General features: G+C 35.3%; 4 protein-coding genes across 9 annotated transcripts; all 4 read right to left on the bottom strand.

The window, feature by feature from the left end:
* Positions 1-191: 191 nt before the first annotated feature.
* On the bottom strand, positions 192-6,768 carry LOC132181433 (phytyl ester synthase 2, chloroplastic-like). The gene is given in 15 exon segments (XM_059594646.1): positions 192-757; positions 1,397-1,506; positions 1,663-1,748; positions 2,088-2,201; positions 2,713-3,082; positions 3,541-3,671; positions 4,029-4,137; positions 4,360-4,470; positions 4,661-4,772; positions 4,894-4,951; positions 4,953-5,005; positions 5,165-5,323; positions 5,584-5,639; positions 5,869-5,920; positions 6,362-6,768. Coding segments are annotated over 15 exon segments (2,094 nt in total). The 5' UTR covers positions 6,744-6,768; the 3' UTR covers positions 192-566.
* A 2,548-nt stretch (positions 6,769-9,316) lies between these two features.
* Positions 9,317-14,999, bottom strand: LOC132181059 (uncharacterized protein At2g33490). 6 transcript variants are annotated; one of them, XM_059594103.1, is made up of 11 exons: positions 14,658-14,999; positions 13,700-13,772; positions 13,117-13,191; positions 12,979-13,040; positions 12,809-12,877; positions 12,165-12,193; positions 11,892-12,099; positions 11,556-11,795; positions 11,195-11,248; positions 9,841-10,867; positions 9,317-9,637 (listed from the first exon to the last, which is right to left on the bottom strand). In XM_059594103.1, exons 1-11 carry the CDS (start codon positions 14,766-14,768, stop codon positions 9,567-9,569), a joined length of 2,019 nt encoding a protein of 672 aa, XP_059450086.1. In that variant the 5' UTR covers positions 14,769-14,999; the 3' UTR covers positions 9,317-9,566. The 6 variants fall into 6 exon arrangements, with proteins under 6 accessions (XP_059450086.1, XP_059450091.1, XP_059450090.1 ...); XM_059594108.1 differs by having other exon boundaries at positions 9,498-9,700; positions 9,832-10,867; XM_059594107.1 differs by having other exon boundaries at positions 9,498-9,691; positions 9,832-10,867.
* Positions 15,000-17,845: 2,846 nt separating this feature from the next.
* Positions 17,846-19,777, bottom strand: LOC132180302 (uncharacterized). The gene is made up of 3 exons (XM_059593078.1): positions 19,326-19,777; positions 18,258-18,289; positions 17,846-17,975 (listed from the first exon to the last, which is right to left on the bottom strand). Exons 1-3 carry the CDS (start codon positions 19,729-19,731, stop codon positions 17,865-17,867), a joined length of 549 nt encoding a protein of 182 aa, XP_059449061.1. The 5' UTR covers positions 19,732-19,777; the 3' UTR covers positions 17,846-17,864.
* A 2,806-nt stretch (positions 19,778-22,583) lies between these two features.
* LOC132182699 (NAC domain-containing protein 83) lies at positions 22,584-23,782 on the bottom strand. Its single transcript, XM_059596015.1, has 3 exons — positions 23,445-23,782; positions 23,041-23,294; positions 22,584-22,913 (listed from the first exon to the last, which is right to left on the bottom strand). Exons 1-3 carry the CDS (start codon positions 23,623-23,625, stop codon positions 22,620-22,622), a joined length of 729 nt encoding a protein of 242 aa, XP_059451998.1. The 5' UTR covers positions 23,626-23,782; the 3' UTR covers positions 22,584-22,619.
* Between the last annotated feature and the right edge of the window lie 1,368 nt (positions 23,783-25,150).

Raw genomic sequence — 25,150 nt, 5'->3', positions numbered from 1 at the left:
AAATTCATTGCTATAACTCTAGTGTAACTATTTATATAAGTATATATAAAGATTCATGTAAGTAACGAGGTGGGAGAGGTACAAGTAACAGAAAAATAAATGGCAAAAAAAAAAAAAGAGAGAATAAAATCTTATAAACAAATGCCTTGTTTTTTAATTATCATACTCCATCATAGTCTCCCCAAATCAATAAATTTAAAGAGAGAATTTTGTTTCCAATAACGCCCTGGTCAAAAGGCCTGTTTATACATATAATGACAATAATAAAAAACAAATTGTCCTAAACTTTCCCACCCTTATGGAGAATAAATCAAGAGAAATGCTATACATACTTCTAGTTATGCACTATTTGACGTAACAATGAAAATTTTCATTTATTATTTTATCTAATAGTAATTTTTATTGACATATCAGAAAGTGAGAACTTGAAATGGAACACTTGATAGTATATGTAGCACTCCTCATAAATCAATGCCACCACCAGACCTATGGCTACAACATCCCAAGAAAAGTTCATGGGCTTCTTCAAGAGAAAAAGTGGAATTCATCTTCAATGGGCGAATTATTCAAAGTTCAAATGTAGGAACTTCAGATGTAAAGCCATTTGTAGCTTGGTAAATTAATCGAGACAACAAATTTCTGTAAGGATCTTTTTCTCTTTTTTCCTTCAAATAATCAATGCATCTCGCAACCTCAGACTTGACTTCTAAATATAATTTTTTAGATTTGTCCTTGTCTCTTAATTCCTGCTTCCTCCCTTCAAAACATAATTAAAGATTAAGATTAATCACCGTGTAGCTTACTTATAAAAATAAAAAAATAAAAAAATTGGCATTGAGAATTCTATTAAATTACAGCTTATTTCAAAAGCTTAAATTGATAGGAAATGATTGACTTAATTATTTAAATTACATTCTAACATTCAACTCACAAAAGCTCAAAACTTTCAATGACTATTGCTCAAGTGAAAGCACAGTTTACCATTGTTCTAAGATTCAGGAGGGACACAATGGACTTGAAGAAGGGGGCTGGGGTTGAAAAGAGTACCTACATCAGCTAATGTGGCTCGCAGCATCTGCACACAAAATACCATCTACCATATATCTCGTTTTATACATAGGTAGGGCATGAATATGTAGTGATTTATAAGAACATATGTTTCATGTTTCCCAATGGGAAGGTATTATAATAGTGCAGGTTTTAGAGAAGAGAAAGAACTCGATAATTGTCATTAGAAATGATTCTTCTCAGGTCAGATGACTTCCTAGGAAGTTTGATTAAGGGGAGTCAAAAGTGGATAATAATATGTTATTGAGGTGGGGTGTTACATTAGAGACATCTAGGGTGGACGAAAGGGGCACTCATATTTAAATTTAAAGAAAAAAATTAACCATACCTTTTGTTTCAAAGGGTTTCCCGAAGTAATAATAAAACCGACCAGGAAATTTTGGTAGAATTCCAGGAAGGTGTACATCTTGGTTGGCCACCTCACCATTCGCATCAGTCCTATATATAATACAAGATCATTCTTATATTAAAAGAGAGAACAGGCAAGGCAAATGCAAGCAAACAAATTAAGTTTGAGACTTAACATTAATAAAACAAAAAGATATAATGGAAGCCAATAAACACAAGACTGACAAGAGGACTTAATTAAGATACCTTAGCTTTACAGCCCCGTTTGTTAATCGTTCTATTTCACCCTTAAAGTAAGGAATCTTCATTAGGTCATCATAATCAACAACCACCTATCAATTAATTAACATGAAACCAGTTATTCGTTAGAGAGTGCAGACCAGTCAAATCCAATGGTTAAATTAACACAAACTAGAATCATAAAACTAGGATAAGCCTATATATGGGAATTATGATAAATTAACAAGCATATGAATATTGATCCCGGTTCAATGTTTAAATGTTGGACAAGTTGGAAGGATGAAGGTTCCAGGTGATGACTTTGTGCAAGATGCATTCAACTAGCAGACTAGAAACCACACTTATGTGCTTGATGCATATATGAATATATGTATAGATGTAACTAATAATTGATAAATAAGAGCTGGTACAATTCAGAGATTTTAGCTTACTTCGCCTATATCATCTTCTCCAACAGCACCAAAAAGGATGATTTTGGCTCCGAATCTTGCTGCCATTCTGACAAACTCAGACTGTTCTGGCCATATTAACTTGTATTCTTCACCCTAGAAAGTATGAAGAGCCAAGGACTTCAAAAATACTTGCAATGCAAATAAACGCATAAATGACGCTGAAGGTAGAGAAGATAACATTGTGCATTATGCGATCATCTAGCAGTTCACCTTAAAGGGTAAATTTCCAAGAATATTATAATGAGAAAGGTGAAAGGGGGATCAATTTGTAGTAATCAAAGGGATGGATTCTATCATAAATAAAGTGTTGCCATTAACTCATCCAAAGATTATTTTTCCTCATGTTGGTGAAATAGAAACTATCCATCCGTCACTTCATGGGCTGTCTCTTCGTCATAACAATTTTGCTCAACAAGGCAAGCAGAGTAAATCACTTGCGCTTTTCCTAGCTTGGATTGAGCTTTGATTTAGAACACTAGACCAGACCTCAGAGGAAGCATAGTACTGACCAACTTTGTGTGACATTAAATGTCTTCTTTTCTTTTTTTTTGGGGGGTGTGGGGGGAATATATACATGGAGTAGATCAAGGTAAAATGATGTAACCTTCCGATGAAGAGCCTCACGCATGCCTCCTGGATACAGCAGGGCATGAGAGTTTGAAGACATAAGCTTGTAGAAGTTGGTTGCTGAGACAGGAACAGCACCCATTATTCTGAATGAGTCATATGCTGATAAATCAGGTAAGGTTCCTTGTTTATCTCTCACAAATATAACTGGATGTGCTATCCCACGCACAAGGATATTTCTTTCCGAAAAGATTTTTGTAACCAAGGGAAACGAATCAAGTCCCAGTAACATGTGATAGCCAACTAGCAAGACTGGACCCTCTGAAGGTATTCCAGCGAGGCCCCTCACAATCTTTCCATCCTCTAAAGTTGAGAGCATCACAGGGTTAGTAGCAGCATTAATCCATCTGGCCGGGAACATCAAAATGTGAGACACTTAGGGTGTGTTTGCCAATGGCCCTGGAACGGTACTGTTCTAGGGCCTCCCTTAATCCCAAAAAAAAAAAATTTTCACCTCAAAATTAATCCCAACATCTCTACTTTTTATACCACATCAATCATTTTTATTATTATTATTTAAATAAAAAAATCACTATAAAACAAATTTTTTACATTTTTTCATATAAAATATATTTTTTCACTTTTTCCCACAAAACATTTTCACTAAAACCAATCAAACACTTATTCCTAAAAAAAAGGCTACAGTACCAGCCTTGGAACAGTACCGTTCCAGGGCCATTGGCAAACAGGGCCTTAATGTCCAAAATGTACCTAGCTAGGATCTCTAACATGTTTTACCACAGAAAGTATATATATATATATATCTGTATTTGTATGTTTCTAAAACAAAATATGACCTACGTACATGTACTCATCATATACTTTTTGAAACTCAGTAGGCGTTGGTGGCATGTAATCTGAGACATGATCGGTGTTCTTCCCGCGGCGATAGAAACCAGCAGCCTTGATGATAGTTACCAAATCAATACCATCTTCCTGCCATACATGGGTAGAACTTCTATGCGTAATATATCTAAATTAAAGTCAAAGAATATGTCAAGTTCACACAATATATAGCTGATGCATGATAGTCTAGTATAAAAGATACATAGATAGACACACACATGTGACACATATATAAATTTATATGTGTCATCATCAAATGAACTTAGGCTTTTTTTTTTTTTTTTCCATCTTCTGTTAACATAATATAAACGTTAAGTCTTAAACTGCAAAAGTGTCAGCCCCCTTTTTGATTCAAGCACACCTGCATTAATTGCATCTGTGTAGGCATGACATATACATTTCCTACCAAGAAGAGGAGGAGAGCAGGGAAAGAGAGAGAAATCCTACCAAAAAGAGGAAATGGCCACTGTCATTGAACTTACGAATCTCACAGTTTGGCAGTGCACGAAATAGTCTTCCACCTTCTTCTAGACTAGGTAGCAACTCATCTTTTCCACTAAAATGAGAGAGTTAACTTAAATGCTAAATATATGTTTGTTTTTACAGTAGTAGTTCTTCTTTTAAAAATAAAAAAAATAAAAGATATATATATATATTTGGTAGGTTTCCTTTCGTCAGCTTCTGTGGTCATTTACAAAAGTTAAATGTTATGAGGAGATTTAATTTTTCAAGTATATGTATTGAATGGGTTGGGTTGTAGCAATGAATATATAAGAACCTGGAAATTATCAATGTTAGAGCTTTCACATCATGGAGGAGTGAATTGGAAACTGATGAAGCTGATTTAAGCATTTGCAGCTTCCATCGAAGTGTTTCTTTCGGCCAGAACCTGAGAATTCAATTTTCAATATCTTTAACAAAAATCAATTTATGGCGAGAAAATATTAACGTGAGAAAGAATATGAAGCCATATATATATATATATATATATGTTGTTTATATGTTTAGATGTACAAGTAATTAATTTCAACAAATTATATAAAAAATGTCTACGCTCATGTTCTAATTATTAGTTGAACCATACGGAGAGATGAGATGAAATTGCAACAAGATCCTGTGATAGCTCTCCAATTGTTTGTTGAAAAGGAAGTCCCTTCACCACACTCTCTATCATCATCCTCAAAGGACCACCTAAATGGACATTATACAATTGGTGATGTCAAGTGAGGATATATATATATATATATATATATACAATTTGCAACGAACGAGTTAATTATTTTTGGAAACGAGAAGAACAAAGAAAGCAAACCTGTAGTGATCGAACTCAACATGTTAGGGAGGCTAATTAGAGGGAGCTGGTCTGGCATAAATATCCAGTAATGGTATTAGCCGCTGCAGATGAGACCGGCTAAAAGATGTAGCTGCAAACAAAGAGTTAGATAAAGAATTCATCATCAAGTGAATGCCAATATCTACTTTAAGTATATAATATGGGTGATAATTGGGGGGTTAAATTAAGTATATAATTTTCTCCTAACACTAAATATAAAAGATAAGATTTAAAAGAGACAAACTTCTACCTGGGTTAGCCAAAATTAGGACAAGATCAATATCAGGATTAAGGGCTGCCACGGCCAGCGCAAGGCATCCTCCAAAAGATTCTCCAACAAGATATATGGGTCTATTCGGTGAACGATGATTCTCTGACCTAATTACTCTTTCAACTAGCTTCACCAATTCTAAAACAAGAAAGTTCACAGTAATTAATGAGATTCATGCTAGCTCGATCGAAAAGGAAAATAAACCATAAGTTTTTGCTAGATTAAATGTTAGCCCATATGTGAATCCCAAACCCAAGAATAGTTATTAGTGCAACAACTGATGCTACCAAAATTTACCAATGCTATACAGGCCCTCTAGCAAATACGGTATGCATGTAAGTTGTAATCAAAAGGTAGTAAACAGCGAGCAAGGGCAGAGACAGAGAGAGAGAGATGACCTGTAAAGGGTGTTCGATCCACAACTGGAATGTGCAAGCACCATATCTCAAAAATCCTTCATTGAAGGGGAAAAAAAGAAAATCGTAAATCCGGCAACATCATCAGACAGGTTTTTTTTTGGATGATAGCTAGTGGAGAATTCAATGGATGACAGGTTGCTTTCAAATTTCCCATGACTTAAATAATATTATATGCAAAAACTCAAAGGGATTAAAAGAAAAGAAAAGAAGATTACACTACTACTCATAATTGTTGAGAGAATTAAAATTTGAGTGAATATTTACTTTCCAAGTCTCTGATGTTGTTTAAAAAGTCCAAGTCCAACGCCAATAATCCCTGCAAAGTTCTGAATTAGTAAAAATAGCATTTAATGAGTACTATCTCATCTAGACGAAAAATGAAGAAAATATTGACATGAATTATTATTATTATTATTTTTTTTTAGGAAACAATATCCACTTCAGATCATGAACCATAGCATAAGCATTCCTCTTTCAAAACTATTATGATTATCAAACAACTTTTTTTCACTTTTCTCTCATAAAAAAAAATCTACTCATAAATATTACATCAATCAATTTCTATTCCTACTCGAATAAAAAATCTACAACAACATTTTTTATCAAACAACCCCATTATTTTTCCATCTCATGTCCATTTTCGTTCATATTTTTTAAAAAATTTACCATGTCTCAATGTATAATCTTCCAATGATGTCGAAATGATAACAGAATAATCACTGAAATGAATAAAGAAAGATGGGTGTAAAAAGCAAACCAGGCAAAAAAAGGAGCAGAGGAGAGTTAATCAACGGAGGGCCACACTCCAAGGGCGTGAACCACCGAGGCGGACCGCCGTCCGATCTGCGGACCAACTCCTTCGACCGCTCGAAGTAATCCTTCAAGCTCCCACGCTCCACCGCCGGATCCTCGAACCCTGTTGCCGCTACTGCCTCAGCTTCTTCACGCTTCTCCAACCTTCCACTCCCAGAGGAACGACTTGTCGTCGTCGGTTGTTCCGTGGACACGGCGAATCGCCGAGACGAGTTCGAAAACGAAATCTGCCTGGGTTTGGACTTTCCAACGGATGAAGACGTCGCATCCCGGCGGAAAACAGACGATAGATTGGCGAGAAATAGAGGAGCACCGTTGGCCGCCATGGATGGTATAGCTAAGCTTGCTGCCTTTGCCACAGTACAGTGTACAGAGAACAAGCTGGCGGTTCTCGAGATTTAAATGTGCGCGCAGCAAGACACGTAAACAATAAAAAATTACTAAACAATAATACAAATAATAAAGAGTAATATTGTAAAAGTCAACTGTCTACAATTTAAGTAAAACGTTTTTATTTTTATTTTTTTAAAAAAATTAACTAAATACTTTTTAAAATATTGAAATCAGCTTAGTTATTATTTGAAAAAAAAAAAAAAAAAACTAATAATTTTTTAAAAATAAGGCAGAACGATCTCTCTCACTCTCTCAAACGTTGGTCGTAATGTTCGCTATTCCTTATTGATCCTTCATTATTATGCTTGCCACATGCTTATGCGCCGCTCTTCGTAGCTAGAGAGATTGAGAGAGAAAAAAATTTTAGAGTAAAAAATTATTTGGAGAATACCTCTCTAAATTCGGAGATTATTTATTTTGGAAGTGTATCATAGCTTTCTACAGTCTACAGATGATCTGTTGTTATGTGTTTTGGAGAAATTGTATATAATTTGTTAGTTGATGATTAGTATGGAGTGCCCTTTTGTTTGAGGACATAAAAATGTAATCATTTTCGTAGCAATCATGTTTAAAGGTATAGAAGTAGTGCTCCAGATTATATTAAGGTCAAAATAATTTGAAGGGGTTACATTATTGAGCAAGGATAGACGGAATGTGGGTAATTTTGGTGGTTGTATTTAAATTTTACAATAAGCCAATACAAATGGCATATAAGAATTTAATGAGACCGTCATGTTCACGCATCAGTCATCCAATTACTTGTATATTATATTAATCGATCATGTTCTATTGAATATACATAATAATAATAATAATAAAAAAATTCAATCTCATATGTGGTGATTAGTTAATATAATATAGTTGAATTTAAATTCATAATTTTAAACGTCTAATATCTCAATATATTATATATTGTGATCTAGTATCTCGCCAAACCGCGTATCGTCGATGACAAGGAAGCAATCGGAGAAGCCTGGAAGCCTGGATGGGACTAGGCATGAGGGTGTGGGGTACGTTTTTTTTATTTTATTTTTATTATTATTTTATTTATTTTTTATTAATTTTTTTTAAAAAAAAATTAATTTTAATTTTTCACTTCGTTTATACGTATTAGGTAGACTAAGTCAAAGAAAAAGAAAGGAAAGCAGGTCTTTAATTTAATTTAACTTTTTATTTTTTACCTAAATTTGTATCCGCATAAATATTTGATGATTTTTTTTTTTTCCTATTTTTGAATGTTTAGCGCAATGTAAAATATTAGTCAACCTGAAATGTTTTCAATTAACTAAAGAAAGTAACTTTCACGATGCTTAAACTGGTTTATATCTACAATCTACTTCCCCAACCTCCCCCCTCTCCGGTGTTTAGGCAATTATGAAAGGGTTTTATGGGACTTACTAATCAACCCAAGCATATCTGTCTAAACGGAAACTGATCATCTTCATTTCAAAATCTCTTAATTTCCTTCATTTAATGCATTTTGAAAAGTAGTATTGTCTAAAAGTTTTAATGATGGTAGTACATTAAATGTAATACCCTTCAAAATGAACTGAATAGAGAAAATTGTAATACCCTTTTCGTGTCTAAACACCTATATAGGATTGTAGGCTCCACATGGTCCTCAAAACTGCTTGCAAAAATATGTGTAATCGGTTGCATTGAATCTCAATCCTACCCTCGAAAGCCTTTTATTCTCACTCCATACATTCGCACTCATCTTCCGTATATCTCTCTTCCTTGTAGCTCCTCTAATTATATAAAAATTCAAAAAAAAAATCATTTGGTGATTTTTCATATAAACCAAACACTAGAAAATACTTTTCGAAACATTTTCAGGGTTGCAAATAAACGGCAGAAAATAGCCACTTTTTACCAAGAAAATGTTTTCAGCTAACGAAAAATATCTTACAATAAAACAAATGGGAAATCTATTAAATTAATGAGTAATACTATAAAGTAATGCTAGGTACCATCTTTTTATCCTCCTAAAATCTTCCTAAAGATGATGTAACTTTTAAAATTACCATTAAATTTTAGATGAATCATATTTGAATTTTGATCCAATGGTAATTTTAAAAGCCACATCAACTTTAAGAAGATTTTAAGAGGATAAAAATATAGTATCTAGCATTACTCAATACTATAATATACGATTCTTTTATAATTTTTGACAATGTCAACATATAATTGGAGCAAAAAATTGTAAGCATTTAACACCCTCAAATCACATGCTAACATGTGAAAAATTGTAAAAAAAATAAAAATAAAATTGCATGTCTAGCATTTTTAAAATTAATATATGTTCAAAATGTATATGATGTTTACACATATTTTTAATTATTATAAGTATTATAAATATATCTCAATTTAATAGATTGAATTAAAAAAAAAATCCTTCAATATGGAGAAAAAATTATTCTCTGCAAAATATATGGTTATGGATCAACTACGCTTTTCAGAATGATTTTTTTTTTAAAAAAAAAAAAAAAAAACGTACAACAGTCCCTCTATGCAATTTCTTGGTAAAAATAAACAAAATTCTTCATTTGAAGATACACGTGAGACATTACAATGCCACGAGTGAGTGAATGTAAATCACCAACCTTCCTCGTACCATGTTGGTCGGCGGCATGTGTTGCCTCCGCCACATCAGGCGTTCGAAGGTTGGTAGAGAGAAGAGAGGAAAAAAAAAGAAAGGTAAAATTTAGTTCTCATCATTATCAATAGACAAACAATGAACAAAGGCAGATGAGAAACTAAACAATACATAAAACATCATATTTACAGACCTGTACCCAACATGAAGATAATGACCCAAAACAATCTTCTGCCAGGCCGATCCACAACCCAAAAAAAGAAAAAAAAAAATATCAGCTCCCACCTGCATTTACTGAAGATATTCACATTAAGAAATAATAAAAGTGTGGCAACTGACTAATGAAGCAGCTAAGAAAGAAAGAAAGAAAGGAAGGGTCATTTCTAAAGCCGATTGAAATGTCAATTTCTAAAGCAAAATGGTACCTCACTCACCTCCGAATTGACCAGCCTGCGAGGACATTTCATTAACAGTTGACGCTGGCTTAATGTTTGAGAGGGAAATAGGTGTCAATGGAGGTGAAGCAACGTCCTCAGCCTTGTCCGGAGCTAGAGGAGAATCCAAAAGCTTTCCAACATGTATTGCCATTGCTCTCTGGCTACTCGAAGGTATGGAGAAACTCCTAGGGAATGGTGGAGTTGGAAGTGGAGATCCCGCACTCGATGCCTCCAAAGGGATTTTATTCATTGCAGAAAGCTCCTGATTTCTGAAGGCCAATGGAGCAGAGTGACCCAATAGAGCAGGAGATTTTGCTGCCTTGGAGGCTAAATTACCTGGGGGTCTAGGAAGCTCATGAAGCTCACTTATCCTGGGTGAAGACACCAGGGGAGGTGAAGCACTTGGGGAAACTTTTGGAGATGAAGAAGGCTGAGGATTTGGCAACCGAGAAAGCATTCCAGAAACTGATTGGGGCAATTCAATAGGTGCAATGGGACCACTGGCAGATAAAAGTGGCTTTGTTGACCCAGCCTTACTAGATAATGGACCCGAAAAAGCATATCGTTTGATTTTTTTAGTATCAGAAGCATTAAATGTATCAAGCTGAGGACGTGAAACTCCCCCGGCCAAAGGTGGGGGTAGCGGGGTGGAGGTATTATTAATGTTACTCTCTTTGAGTACTGACTGGGATTTTGAGACAGTAGGTCCTGACAAGTTACCATCGCCAGAATCCTTCTCATGCTTCTTATCTTCCAATGGGGAAGAATGCCACAAGTTGTGGGTAGGTCCACTTGGTCTTGAGCGAGGAACTTGACTGCTTGTTCTTGATGAACTTGAACCCTTTGCATCAACAGGTGTGGGCAGCACATATGCGTTAGGCTTCCGTGGAGCTGATGGTTGCATATTTCTTACTTTTTCTGCTGGATCAAACTTCTTCTCTGCAAATATTGGGGCTGAATGGCTACCCACTCTAGGTTCTCTACTCGACACTCTGAGATCCTCTTGGTTTTTGTCAAGATTCATCTACACAAGGGAAATTTATGACGTGAACTCAAGATGCTTTACAGTTTACATTTGTTAATTCACAACCAAAGGAACAAACAAACAAGCATCCCAGAAGGAGATCCCATCCCTCATTTCCTTTCCTTTTTCTGCACTCCTCTTCCATCCCTTAGATCCCATTGCTCCACTTATTCCCTCTACCGAACATGTCATTTTTATCAGAGAATGATAAAAATTTGTGGATTAGGATATATGATTGTGTTTGCTACTTGGTCTTTTGGCAGCACAGAGTCAAATGACATAGTATTGTTCACCTGAAATATCAAGTAATTAGATGCAGGGCCATACCTCTGCATTTTCCGCTGTAGAAGTTTGGAGCAATGAAAGGCCTGCTTCATCCACCTGGGAAATAAGCCAACAAATCAAAGGCACACAAAAAATGCATAATAGAAGTAAAATCAAATAGTTAAGTCCAAACCACAAAAAAATGCTCATGATATGATGATCACCATGTCAATAATGTTTACAACCTCAGCCAAGGTTGACATTTGCTTAAATCGAACCACCAACCCTACCAATTGCAACTGATAGTTGAGAGGACTTAGGTGGGGGGCCCAATGAGAAAAAGTTGTCAAGTATCTTCCTCTCAGTTGGGCTCTAAATAGTATTATAAACAAAATGGAATTGTTTAATTACGATCGACACTCACATCCATCGAATTCCTTGACATTAAAACACCATCATGCGCTGACTTAGTTGGTCTATAGTCAAAACTCAATTCCCCAGCATCATTAGCATTATAGCTATTCTCAGCATCATCCTCACCATCTTCCACATCATAATCTTCAAGTCCGCTGAATTGGTAATCAATATGTTGCTGTTCCGTAACGTGTCTAACACGTGGCTCAACAGCCTCAAGTGATTTGAGTCCCCTCCGAAAGAAATTCAACTGAACTCAAAGTAGAACAAAGGGGGAAAAAGACATACATCATTATTGAAGTAATGAGAAGAATAAAGTTTTTGAAATTTGAGATATAAAGAAAACCTGAGCTGCATGGTGACGAGCTGCTTGTGTTAGAAGACTTCGAGATTGCCCTTGCTTAAGAGATTTCAACCGAAAAACACACAAGGTTGCCTCCTCATCATATTCTTCGTGAGCTGCTTGCAATTGCTGTGCAGTAAAACTCTCACTTTTCCCACTTTTTGACCTTCCTTTTTCTCTCTGTTGTCCCATCATGTATTCATATACACCTCTGAAGATAAAGTACCAAATTTAGTTCAAATCTAACAAAATAGATCATAATAGAAAGACACTGACCTCTTTTCATCACACTGTATCTTCATCTCCTACACCAGCAAACAAAAGAAGGGACAATGAACATTATTTACGAATCAATGCTCAATACAGTGAATGTGTCTAGGTAATACGAGGTCATAGGGACCTTCCAAGGTAAGTGATGATACAGTAGCGTTTATTTGGTTGGAGACAAAACATCCTACTTGTAAGCCAAAGACTACTAAGCGTTTTATGACCAATGCAGTCAAAGGAAAAAAGGCACCCTCAAGGCAATAGGTTCTAGAAAGCCTAACGCACTTTTCCAAGCAATGGAAGGAGCCAATGTCTAAAGTAAATAACAATTTTTTGAAAAACATTTGGGTTAATTATACTAAAAAATAGATATAAAAGCACAGAGGTAACTCCACACTACACAGAAAGCAGAGTCTTCAAAACAAATTAGCAGAACCCAACCCAGTTAAAAGCCAAGGCATACAAATACATTAAGATGTCCAACCCAGGCCTAGAAACAAAGAACTAACGTTTAAAGATAGCTTCAAGAAAATGCCACACATATTCATCATCAACTAAAATGACTTCAATTTGTAACTCTTTTATCGCCAAGTGAGGAACTTGTGTGAAATTCTCCTGCAATAATAAAAAGTGTGAAATCCATCTGAACATACCTCAACTGTCCGAAGTTCATTAAGAAGAGACTCTGATGGATTTGTAATTGTCGAGAATATATGAGCACGCTGAAGTACAGAAAGAAAAGGTCCATACAAGGTCAAAGGTGCTATTCTAAAAAGATATCAAAAGATGTGCTACAGATCACAACATAACAATAAGCACTTACATAGTGATCAACAAGTTTTTGAAGTTCAAACTGCACTTTTCCCAACATTAGCAAAACTCTACCTGTTGATAAATGCGTAGCAATTACAGCACAAGCCATACATGACTTAAAACGCCTCAAATTCATTTTCACACTTACCACTTTCTTCATCTTCATGTAATGCGGTCTTCTCCAGTAGACAAGTACCCATCTCCCGCAGTGACTCTGAGAATTCTGAAAGTGCAGATGGAGTCAAATGAGAGACCTCAATGATCTTAAGTTAAACAAGTGATATATGACATGACAGTCTGAATGAGTCAAGCATATACCAAAAGCCTAATAAATTTTAGATCTTATGATCACACTGCTATATTATAACTCCTTAAGGAAAGAGAAGTTTAGATTTTAGGAGACAAGGTTCAATATGTCAAGATGCTCCATAATGAGCAGGTGTGCAATATATTGGTATGGGTTCAATTTGGATTTATTTCATCAGATGGAAAGCTATAACTAGGGTTACAATATGATGACATTTCTGCTATCAAGCTCTTCAGGGCTACTTAGGACTTTCAAATTATACCTCAAATACAGCTATTTGGTCAGAAAAATAGAACAGAGTACGTCACCAATTGATCTCATCAAAGAACAAACCAGTTTTTATCACTGAAAAAACATAAGAAATTACCATATGCTACACAATGACGTAACAGATCATTTTCATAGAATGTGGTAATAAGTTTACCGTATGCACTGTTTGCAGTAGCAGCAGCGGCAGAAAGTAAGCTATCATAGCAATTTTTCATCTCTTGCATATCCTGCAAAAAACGAAGGTACGCATGATAAATGTTATCTTCGCAATTTCTCATCATAATATCATTACTCCAATATCTACTGCCTTGCACTTCTAGGTACATGCTAAATAAAATCACTTTGACTGACAAGTTTGTAACAAAACACAATTTATGATAACGCTCACAATCCACTGGTATAATAGTAACTTTTTTTTTGTTAATAAATAATTCGATCTCATTAACAAAGGGCAGAGGGGCGCAACCTAGTACACATAAAATATACAAGAAAACCCCACCTTTTAAGGAGAAAAAGAAGAACACCCGTCCAAAAACTAAGAAAAAGCAAACTATTCTGTGCTGCTATCCATATGTAAGTATAATAGTAAATTATAAATGTCAAGGATATTATTCCGCAACAAGAATTAACAATTTAAAGAGAATAATGGAAACCTAATTCAAACACATACATACAAATGAACAAACACGAAGAGCACAAGCCAAGTTTATTATGGAGCAGTGCTTAAACCTTTGCTAACTTGACCAATGTACTACTATTTTAAAATTAAACTTGACCATTCTATACCCACAAAAAACGCTTATTTTCACCCTTTCACTAAACGAAACTTTTGCAAAATTAATTCACACTAAACCACAATCTCCATCTATTATTGTCCCCAAAAAATTATATATCTCACAAAATCAATAATATCTCGCGGTGATTAATTCACTGCCAAATCTATTTCCAGCTTCCCAGGCAAATCTGGAACTACCTTCGAAGAAGCTTCCAATTACTTCAACGCATTCAATTTCACAAAATTTACGAAATTCACAATCAATTACAGTAGTTAAAATTTTCAGCGACAGAGAGAGCGAGAGCTTGAGCTTGAGAGGGACAGTTTGGGGAAGTACCTTAGCAGCCTGAGCGAGCTCATCCAAGTGTGCCGAAGGAAGAAACTCTCTCTTCTCCTTGGTGTCGGCCTTGTGCAGTGCGAATCTCCGAAGCTTCCCCAGAGACTTCATTTCCCTGCGGAACCCTAAACCCTAACCAAGAGCCACCAAACACTCACCAAAAACAATTAAATCAAATCAAATCCTCTCCTTTCCCTCAGAATTCAAATCCGTCGGAACTCCAAATCCATGGGCAAAGTGTTTAGGGTTTATTTATTCGATAACTTTAACGACATTGAGAAGAAGAGCAAAGAAGAAGAAGCTCGCGGTCAAAACGACTCGTAACAGATCAAAGAGAGAGGCAAGGTAACTCTAACGTCGTTCACCGAAGCGAAATTGCACTTGCTGCTTGAACAACACGTGTTTTTGAAAGGGCCAATTGTGGTAATTCACTCGAGACGATCTCTATCACACGGCTCAGGTGTTGACAAGTAGGCATTGATGAGGGTGAGCTGCGTAGGGCGGCGAGTATGCGATTTCTATAGTTTGTACATTACATCAAACATTGCCATTGGTGAGTCAGAGATCTCCGCTCTTACTTTGAACGACCATCCATGCCCGTTACGCGCGCGTATAGGAACTTGATGAGTACACCCCCGAGGGAATAATTTCAAACATTCCGAGTTTGGAGCAAAGGAAATATCTAGTACGGATATATTAGTATTGGTAGGATTAATCTTATACGCCACATTTTTTAATTTTTATTTTACTTTCATCTTTGATGTTACAACTTGCAAGTAGAAATAGTCACGTGGATAATTAAAAATCAGCCCGCGATTGCTATTTGCACCCATATGCATGAGTTACAGGCAAATTTTCAAAAAGACGTCTATCTACCCGACAAGCAAGAGATTGAGCTTTAGAAAGTTATTGCGCGAATTTTCAACAATTCATTTTGGACCGATAGATATTATATTCGCTATTCATACATATGCAAGCAAATAGTAGAATATAATATTTAAGGTAATTAAAGAAAATTAATTTGTAATATTTTTCATCAAATGTAATTTAATTCTATTATATTTTGTAATTTTTCTTCAATTTATTTTTATTGCCTAACGTTTTTATAAATATATGTATTTTTTCATGTTAGAATTCGATCAGTCTACAAATATTAGTATTGCCCAATGTTTACCATTCAACTTGTATTTTCATATTACAATTTATGAGTGTATTTACCATCTAGAAAAGCTCATGAAAAGCTTTTAAAAAATATCAAGCCCATATAAATGAAGTTTATAATTTTTTATTTTTTTATTTTTTTTAAAAAAAAGAAGCCTAAAAAATATAAAACCTCAAAGTGCAACCTGGATGGACAAAAAGTGCCTAATTGGTATGAAAAGGTTTTTGTTCGAGCAATCGGTTGGAGTGGAATTAAAAATTTAATTGGTGCTTGTATTGGATACATTCACACCAGTTTTTCAAACCGATAGAATCTCTTGAAGAAAAGGATCGATTGCAGCCATCTTCACCCATGACTTGTATCGGCATTTACAACTCCGATGTTCTACAATGACGTGGACGAGAGAAAACCAGGGTAAGGAGTGATGATAATCAGCGTAAGGCTTTCGTCCCGTCTCTTATACGGACAGAAAATAAGTTAGAAGTTAGAACCATCGTCAATAATATTCAGGGCCGCATAATGCAGTCGAGAATCAGCATTTTTGGCGTTTATATGTATGGGGCCGTGAGAGATGGTGAAATCATCGAGGTGGATGCACTGTGGAGCTTAACGAATGAGATGTAGAGAAACCATGCCAGGACTCAGGGGAGTCCGACGTGGCAGGGACAGGATGGGATACGCCATGTCTCAGTTCTAGTTGTACCAAATCAAAGAGTCAAAAAGTCAGAGGTTGCTGACAAAGGAAGGAAGCGGTATTCTAGAATGTAAACTGTGTCTTACTTTGACCACCGGTTACTTGATTACATCCCGTTATCAATAGATAGCTCAAACACTTGGGATCATATATTATGAAATAGAGATTACTATTATTCGTATGAGTTATAATAACTTTAATACGACAGTTTATGTATTATATATTGTATCAATCACTTAAATATAAATGGGCATGTAGTAGTCTAACATTTAATGTGTTTAGTTCCCATAATATTTATTACGCCAACTAACAAATTATGAATTGTCACGTAACAATTTACTTAACACTTATTTTCATAATATATGAATTATCTCGTAAATTTGTAAAAAAAATCATAGTACCCAAAAATCTTAACTAATATATATGGTGGGTCTAAGTTGTGGCGTTTCAAACTAGGAAATGGGAAATTTAGTAATAAATGTTGACGAAAAGTATGTTTTCCTATCTGATCAGGTGGATTCTCGATGACCAACGATTAAGACCAACTCCTACCTGCAGCAGGAACAAGAATAAGGAACATCTACAACTACATGGTTTGGCACAAGTGTTGTGGAAGGGAATTATGCCCAACTTGACACGACCCCATGACCCCCCCACTGATGTTAATGTCTTCTAAGACTTCTACTGCTGCATTAGAACTGCATGCATGCTTACGTATGATGACAATATATTATCTATAAATTAGAATGTGCTCCTCATTTACTGTATCCTATATATCTTACACAACACGTCTCAATCCCGATAAATTCAGTTCATATCAGAATTGGACCCATTCCGTTGCGATGAAATTCTACGTGGAATAAGTTATGGGTGCGAAGAATGTGTTAGAAACTTTACAAATCAACATTGTATTCTTGTATATGTTTGTCAATAAAAACAGAGAATCTACTGTTCCTCATTTTTCCTAGGCCATTGTCGTTGGAATAAAGAGCTTAATTCTTCGGTCAAAAAGGCATTGGTTCCTTGATGCCTAAGGAAGTAAGAATGTGTGAATGACGACACGAAAGAGTAACCATTTTCAAAAGCTGCCGCCTTATGAAGTGTAAGCCAAGCTTATGACCCTTTTAGTCTTCGATCGTACTGTTCCTCAATCAGCAAAAGCTTAATTATGCATTACATTAAGAATGGTACTATAGTCTTCAAGAACAGAAAATATTCTAAGGAAGAAAAACTAGAAATAAAATAAAATAAAATAAAATAAAATAAAAGGAATAAAGAAAGCTTGATGAAAGGGAAGATTAATTCCTTGTCTCTAAGAAACCATTATGCAGATTTTCCAACCAGTTTCTAGCTAGGAATTTTCTCGAAAAGATGTTTTCTTTCCTGCAGGCCTGGTCTTTCTTAAAACACTCCTAAATCCTCTTCCTTTTCTCCCTTTACTGTCTATTTGGATCGTAGACACCTGCAGCGTCCAAAAGAACAGAAATAATAAAACGTTAAGTTCGAAGGGTAGTTACATATATGCAAAAATTTATTCACAATCGTAGAATTTTATCTTCTCACATTTAATTATGATCTTAAGTGTTTCACATTACTTAAGTACAGTATTAATCATGTATATATAAGTTTTTGAATACTTTCCCTTTCCAAGTTGGTTTTTAAAAGTAAGTTCTATCTCAAATTTGTATTATTTGATATGAGAGCCGACTAAAATATATTTTCCCTTGTCAGAATCCAAACACACCTTTGACTTGTTTTCACTTTTTGCTCCATCACCTGCACAAGATATTGGAAGGTACGTATAAATTAATAAGAAAAATGCACGATAACAAGGCAAAGCGTTTGGAATCCACAGAAAAGTAAATGGAATCCATTAAGAACAAAGAAAAAACCCTCAAAATAAATTTTGTTCAATGAACTAATGAAAACAAACACCAAAGCATGCCTTTTACTACATATCCAAATCCTAAAGACTAGAAAACTTTTTTTAAATGCTACTTAACCAAACGGATTTACATATGTGGCTCTCACCCTTAACACATTTTTTAAAACAAATTACAAAACTCAAAATATTTCTAAAACAAATAAAACACAACATATTTTTTTTCTGAAAAGACAACTTAATATTTTTCTTAAAATAAAACTTGGTGGTGCTAGTTGGGGGTGGTGGCCACTCAGCCGGGGAGTCTAGCGGTGGTTGCCGGCCTTGACAGATTTGGCAGCTACTACCAGGGTTGCCGGATGCCCGATCTCACCACGGGTGACAACACTATTTTTAAGGGTTTTTATTTTTCCATTTTTTATCCAATAATTAAACATATTTCTCAATTTTTTATTTTTACAAAACACTCTTTCAAAAATTTTACCAAACCAATTTTCAACTTCTCGATCTCAAATGTTTCCCCCACCAAAACAATTCTTAATTTTACTCTAGAAATTTCCAAAGTACCCGTTACTTTGACCATTCCAATGTCCCTTTGGAGAACTATATATGGATGACAATGGCATTGTGAAACTCGTATATCATACCATTTAATACCCTGCATGGCTGCATGCATACAGAGCATGTACGTGCAAAATGCAAAATATGCAACCAATGAGCTATCATACGCGGAAAAAGCATGATTGGCATGGCATTGTCGACACGTGTCTTTGTAGCAATGATTCTGCATAAAATCTTTGTACGTACAAGCAATATAACTCAATTTTTCATGCCCCTTTTTCATGATCATTTGAGGAAAAAAAAAAAAATAGGGAAAATCTTTACCAATTCTTGAAAATGAAAGAAGTGGAAAAATTGAAGAAAACTCACCAAATTTGTTGTTGCTATTCTCCGAGTCACTGTCGAGGCAGTAGACCTTAAAACTTGGCGATACAGAAGCAATCAGGCTATCTTCCCTCTCATCACAAAGCTCTGTTTCCTCATCTTCAATACTCTGCCTATGCTCCTCGATCTTTTCCTTGCCGAGGCCCTCCTGCTCTTCCTTCTCATTTTCAGGCTCCTCTTTCTTCTCCATCGATTCATCAGAATCAACGCTCCTCGTCTTGATATTTTTCAGGGTCTGTTTCCGGGCATTATCAGCATCCTGATAATTAGTGGGTTGAGCATTGTCTTGATGGAAGTTGTTTGTAAAGCAACCTGGGACTGCCAGATTTTCAATGCCAAAATTTGAAATGCCGCAACCCATTGAGAAGGACTGGAGGAGGAGGAGGGACATGAAACAAGAGATCAAGAAGGAGCAGATGACCAGATCAGATCCTTCTCCAGAGGATCACACAAAGTGTCCAAAGGGTCTCGGTTTAATTAGAGGTATGAAAGAAATTATATATAGGGAAACGATCGATAACCACACAAACGATAGGTTTCAATTTTTCACAATGGTATTAATTTAAATTAGTTTAATTAATATTTTGAGGCCGGTGTTGAGAAATCATGAGAATCCTCCACTTCCATTGGCGGCCCATTATCCATCTTTCTCCCTATCCATTCTCTTTTCCTTTGGACTAGAATCTTGACATGTAACCAAAACACTATATTTGAATTGGGATCTTAGTAATTTGACCAGAGATCATTTGAAACATACCTGCCCGAATATGTGGATTGGCAGTCTATTTATTTATTTATTTTTTAACATCTCTCACAATTATTATCCTAATTTAGGCATTAAATTGCGGAGAGTTTGTCAAGTAAATACTTGTCTTTTTTGATTTAAAGTGATATGTGATAATTAAAAGTGAAAACTCTTTTTTGTTTTTTTTTTTTTTTTGAGTATTTTTTTAATGTATATATTAATTTGTGATTGGGAAAAGAAAAGGAAAGGCAGAATGAAAACACAAAGAAATATAGCCAGTTAACGTACTCAGGCTTAATTTAGTATGTAATAATTGTGATAAAGTGAGCAAAAAACCAGTTTTTTGTTCACATTTGCTACCGATGGTTTAGAACATGCAATCCTATAGTTTCCCAATATATTCTGAAACCCATCCATCCTTTGAAATGGACATATGTAGGTGAGCTGAAGATACGGCTGTGATCTTCCCGAATGATACGAGGCCCACTTTAGGGGGCAAAAGCTTAGGAAGAAAAGTCAGCAATTTACGCCACAGCCCACAACACAATTCTTCTCATCCACCTTTGACTTTCACCCAAATATATATAAAGTGTGACGTAGAGAATTTTACTTGCTAGCTAGCTTTCATATTTCGTATTAAAGGATTCTAAACCCCTCCTACAAGAAACACCACTCTCCGATCCCCTCGTTTTTCTGCCTCCGCCCCTCACCACACGCCCACAATAAACTTTTCTCTCTTTTTGTTTTTAATTTTTACTTCGCCCTTTATAATTATCTGCTTTTACTATTTAAATATTCTTCCTTTTTCAAAGCATTTATCTTAAAGTCACGTACATATCTTATTAGGAGTTAATTTAATTTAATTTTTTTTTTTAACATTTGGTGAGCTACGTACAATATTGCTCACTAAGTTTATGCTAAAATAGCTAGTAAGATACAGTTACATTTTCACCTAAATATAGGTCTCGACTAACCAAAATAACATTTGGCTAGCTGGGTGTGAATGCTAACCTTTGTAAGAGAAACACACACACACATATATATATATAAAAGCTCAATCCATTTGTTACATTTTTTGTTTTATATATTTTGTTTTCTCTTCTCAAAAATAAAAATATTACACACAACTCAAACACAAACAATATATATTTTGCCTTTTTGTCGCATCAGAAAACTTAATCAAAAAATAAAAACACTTCACAAATTAAAACACATGAACAAACAGAAGCTCCTGACATTATGAAACATATCAATCAATATGGTTAATCTTAAATCCTGTTCCTTGGTGTACTTCTCATGGCTTAACAAGACAAATAGACAAAACTCCCAGATTTTCCTAATTAAGTGATTTTGTTATACATCTGTGATGCCCAACAAGTTGATGCCTTAATTGAAAGAATGAGCATTATATCTTTTTAGAAATGATCTTAATGCTGTCCACACCAGTATACATAATAATATACATGTGAGGGATTCGTCATCCCACTTGGAAGGGGTCCTGCCAACTAGCTAGTTGAGGTCTTTCAAAAGATTGCACGCTTCTAATATTCTGATCGCATTTTCTTTAAAATAATTTTACCTACCAAATATTTATTTCATGTTCCTCCCCTTAGCCTCATAGCCTGGATTATTAATTAATTAAATAACCATGGATGTCTAGCTCTCCCGTTAGGCTCCAACCCTTTGACAGAAGGAATCTTATTCTCAGCCCCCACGGGCCACGAGGGGTTGCGTTGTCCAAAGCCTGGAAGCAAATTTTAAAAAACTTTTGTTTTCTGGTTACCTTCTCCAACACAACCAAAACCAACGCATTGTTTATATGCAATCATTTTGAACTCCACAGCAACTGAAGATGATGGAGAATCTCTCTGCATTTTTGTTTTGTTTTTAATGTTGCTTAAACTAATTCATTAAGTGAAAAAAAGTCATGAAGATTCGTTAGAAGAAAGAAACCATTAATGGGGTATATATATATATATTAAGTTCTCAATATATTGAATAATTAATTTATCAGATGCTCTAAATCATTTGAAAAAGAAAACAGAGGATCGACAAGATGGATGTGAATCACCCCCATGTGTGCAGATGCTCTGTGGCACTAGCTACCACCATCTTTGTGGGATTGCCCATAAGGGAGTGCTTCTTTTCACAAAGTCATGATTAGATGATACAGAACATCTTTGCAGAATTCTTTGGATGCTTTTTTTTTGTATGTATTCCTCTAATTACTTTATTACTTTGGATTATCTTTTTGTCTCAAAAATCATTTGCCTTTTTGATAATAAAACCTTAGATTCTGAGCAACCATCAGTGCCATATGCCACCTCTTTTCCATTTCATAAAAACCAATGAAGCTGGTGGGGAAAGAATATTATAATTAAGGATTTGCTTGCACAACACAATCTCTTGAGCCCCTGAAACAGTTAAAAATCTCTTCTTTTTTCTTTTAGGCCATTAATTCTCTTTTGTTGCACAACAGTTGCACATATCAGATATGATTCAAGTCTCAAATTACGAGGTGGTTTTAAATTTAATTAAGGCTGTCTCATACATGAAAATGAAGAAAACCAAATATTGGGGGAGCTTGTTTCTTCCTGATCTAACCCATTAGAAGAGACCTCAGTGATTTCACTCGAACATGATGAACAATTAGGTTGAGGAGGGCCCAAATCAGAGCTGTCTTCCATTGGAGCAATCACCTCCATTTCCAATCTCCTAGTTTTCTTGGTGTTAGAGCGCTGATGAGAAATGAACCTTTGTTTTGCAGGGCTTGTCTTTCTTTGAAATACACTATAGACAACCCAATCTTCCATTTCCATCCCAGACACCTGGATACATACATGGATTCACAAACAAAACCATTACTTTTCATCCTATATATATATATATAATTAATTTCATTCAAATTCAAATAATTTTCCTTCAAATCCATGTGGAATGCATATATATATATACCTGCAGGGTGGAGTAGGGAAGACGGTATTCGTGCATGACCCATCTTGTTTTACTTCCATTGGAGCATTTCCTCTCGGAGAAAACTAGAGTTGTCCTTATCCCAAGTGCTTGGTTGCTCTCAGAAGCTAATATTTGCTTCTCTTTCCCAACACGCTTCCAGTAACCAGAACCAGCAGCTCTCTTGCACTTGCTCTTATCCTCACTACCACTCCTCTTTCTAATTCTAAAGAAGTACCTCTTTTCCTTCAAATCACCTACAACCCATTTTCGACCAATTAACATTTAATTTAATTTTGTACAACAATGGTCGCATTAATTTGAAAACCCTCATCGCATAAAATGTGGGTGTATAAAATATCTAAAAGAAAATAATAAGAATGATTTCCCTTAATTCCAGTACTGACCTGGCAAGCCCCAAGGATGGGTCTGGAAAACGTCGAACTCAGGAATGACTAAAGCGGGCAATGGCAAAGCCAAGACCTTGCGCTTCAAGTAGTGAACCAGAAGCTCTTCATCGGTGGGATGGAAGCGGTAGCCAATGGGCAGCTTGATCCCTCCATTGATGACACAGCCGGGTTTCTCCATCTTCCCACCTTCTCAACCAATTTCAACCAACGTTGGAATATATGTTGTAAAACAAATTAATGTGTGAGAGAGAGAGAGAGAGAGAGAGAATCCAAAAGGAAAGGTAGACAGAGAGACAGACGTGTGGTGTGGTGTGGGCTTGTAGTTCTAGGTTGGGGAAAGACAGGCTTGTTTTATATATAAAGAGAAATAGAGAGGCTGGGATGAAAAATTCCAACGCCTCTATTCTCACTCAATCGAAACTCCTTCCTTTGACTTTAAAAGTGGAATTACTGTAGCTTTGACGGTCGTGTTTCCACAAACGTGTAAAATCCCACATCGTATTTGATATCATACTACAACGTCTCTTTCAAGTCTCACTATATATTTATCAAATTTTATTCTTTAATTTTTTTTACTATTACAAATAATAATAAAAATTATATTACCAAGCATTTTTTTCATCATAAAAGGTAAGAAATGGCTTCGAATCAAATTAAATATATCAATTATAATCTTAATTTACTAATTTTATATTAAATTGGTCTAGGATTTACTAATCATGTGGAAAAACTGACAAAATCCTAAAAAGGGACAAAACCCCCTGCTTTCGGTCAAGGTAGCATGCAGCCGTGTACAGTGAGTATGAGCACCATGTGTAACACGTTGTGTGCTGACCAGAAGCTTTGCTTTTTTTTCTTCTTCTAATCCATAATTCTTTATGTATGAATTACTGTATAACGTGTTTACAATCCATATATAAATTGTTACAGAAAGTCTATTCCATAAATCATTACATGAAGATGAAGTCAAATTAAATTCATGTCTCAAAGACTTGAAGGTCAAGACTCCACTTATCTGCTAGGGTCTTGCCCACCAAATTCCAAATTAATTTTACATGAATTGTAAAAATAAAAAAAATAAAAAAGTAGTCTCTTTAACTTTAAGTAACTCAGCAACAGCTAGTTGATAGGTCATGTTAAAAGGTTGGGAGGAGTAAGGAGTTACGAAGGACATGGTCGGCTTGTTGTCTGCTAGTGCATAGGGGATCAATTTTGTGGGGTTGTTGTTGTTAAATTAGGATCTCTTTCATAAGCTGACTCTGACACCAAAAATTAATAATAACAATAATAACTAATACTGCCTCATTATAAATAAATAAATGAGACGAAAAATATTATTATTATTATTGTCTAGAGGAGCCCAACCTAGCTGTTATCCTACATAGCTTCATTAGTTTTTTCCTCTCAATTGATGTTTTTCTATATTCCGGAATTGAGATTTGATGCAGTACTTTGAATATCATGTCCGTGCAATATCTCTTATATGAGTCATTCATTTAAAATGAACGGTTCAGATCGTGACAATATATAAGAGACAAAGTGATGCAGCGTGACTTAGTGGGCTGTAGCGAAGAATATCAATAAAGAACGGGATAAATAATTTCAGATCTTGAGTCTATCAAAGATTTAAGAATTCTTTTCAAAATTATAGAGTCTATTTATGGCTTGAAGGAAAATATGAAGGAAGCTCAACTTTGAAGTTT

Source organism: Corylus avellana, chromosome ca5, assembly GCF_901000735.1.
Source record: "Corylus avellana chromosome ca5, CavTom2PMs-1.0".
Taxonomy (NCBI): Eukaryota; Viridiplantae; Streptophyta; class Magnoliopsida; order Fagales; family Betulaceae; genus Corylus; species Corylus avellana.
The sequence above is the reverse complement of the archived record's forward strand: the minus strand, read 5'-3'. Positions and strand labels throughout refer to the sequence as shown.

What these genes read in the sequence shown, in the direction of transcription:
- LOC132180302 (XM_059593078.1), bottom strand. Translation starts at nt 19,731, where the DNA reads ATGTCCCTCCTCCTCCTCCAGTCCTTCTCAATGGGTTGCGGCATTTCA. An exon ending in GAATAGCAACAACAAATTTG is followed by an intron (nt 18,290 to 19,325) that starts GTGAGTTTTCTT and finishes TATCTTGTGCAG; the next exon opens with GTGATGGAGCAAAAAGTGAA. An exon ending in AAAGTGAAAACAAGTCAAAG is followed by an intron (nt 17,976 to 18,257) that starts GTGTGTTTGGAT and finishes TGGACGCTGCAG; the next exon opens with GTGTCTACGATCCAAATAGA.
- LOC132181059 (XM_059594103.1), bottom strand. Translation starts at nt 14,768, where the DNA reads ATGAAGTCTCTGGGGAAGCTTCGGAGATTCGCACTGCACAAGGCCGAC. An exon ending in ACATGAAGATGAAGAAAGTG is followed by an intron (nt 13,041 to 13,116) that starts GTAAGTGTGAAA and finishes ATTTATCAACAG; the next exon opens with GTAGAGTTTTGCTAATGTTG. An exon ending in GCAGGCTGGTCAATTCGGAG is followed by an intron (nt 9,638 to 9,840) that starts GTGAGTGAGGTA and finishes TCGGCCTGGCAG; the next exon opens with AAGATTGTTTTGGGTCATTA.
- LOC132182699 (XM_059596015.1), bottom strand. Translation starts at nt 23,625, where the DNA reads ATGGAGAAACCCGGCTGTGTCATCAATGGAGGGATCAAGCTGCCCATT. An exon ending in CCATCCTTGGGGCTTGCCAG is followed by an intron (nt 23,295 to 23,444) that starts GTCAGTACTGGA and finishes AATGGGTTGTAG; the next exon opens with GTGATTTGAAGGAAAAGAGG. An exon ending in TTCCCTACTCCACCCTGCAG is followed by an intron (nt 22,914 to 23,040) that starts GTATATATATAT and finishes GTATGTATCCAG; the next exon opens with GTGTCTGGGATGGAAATGGA.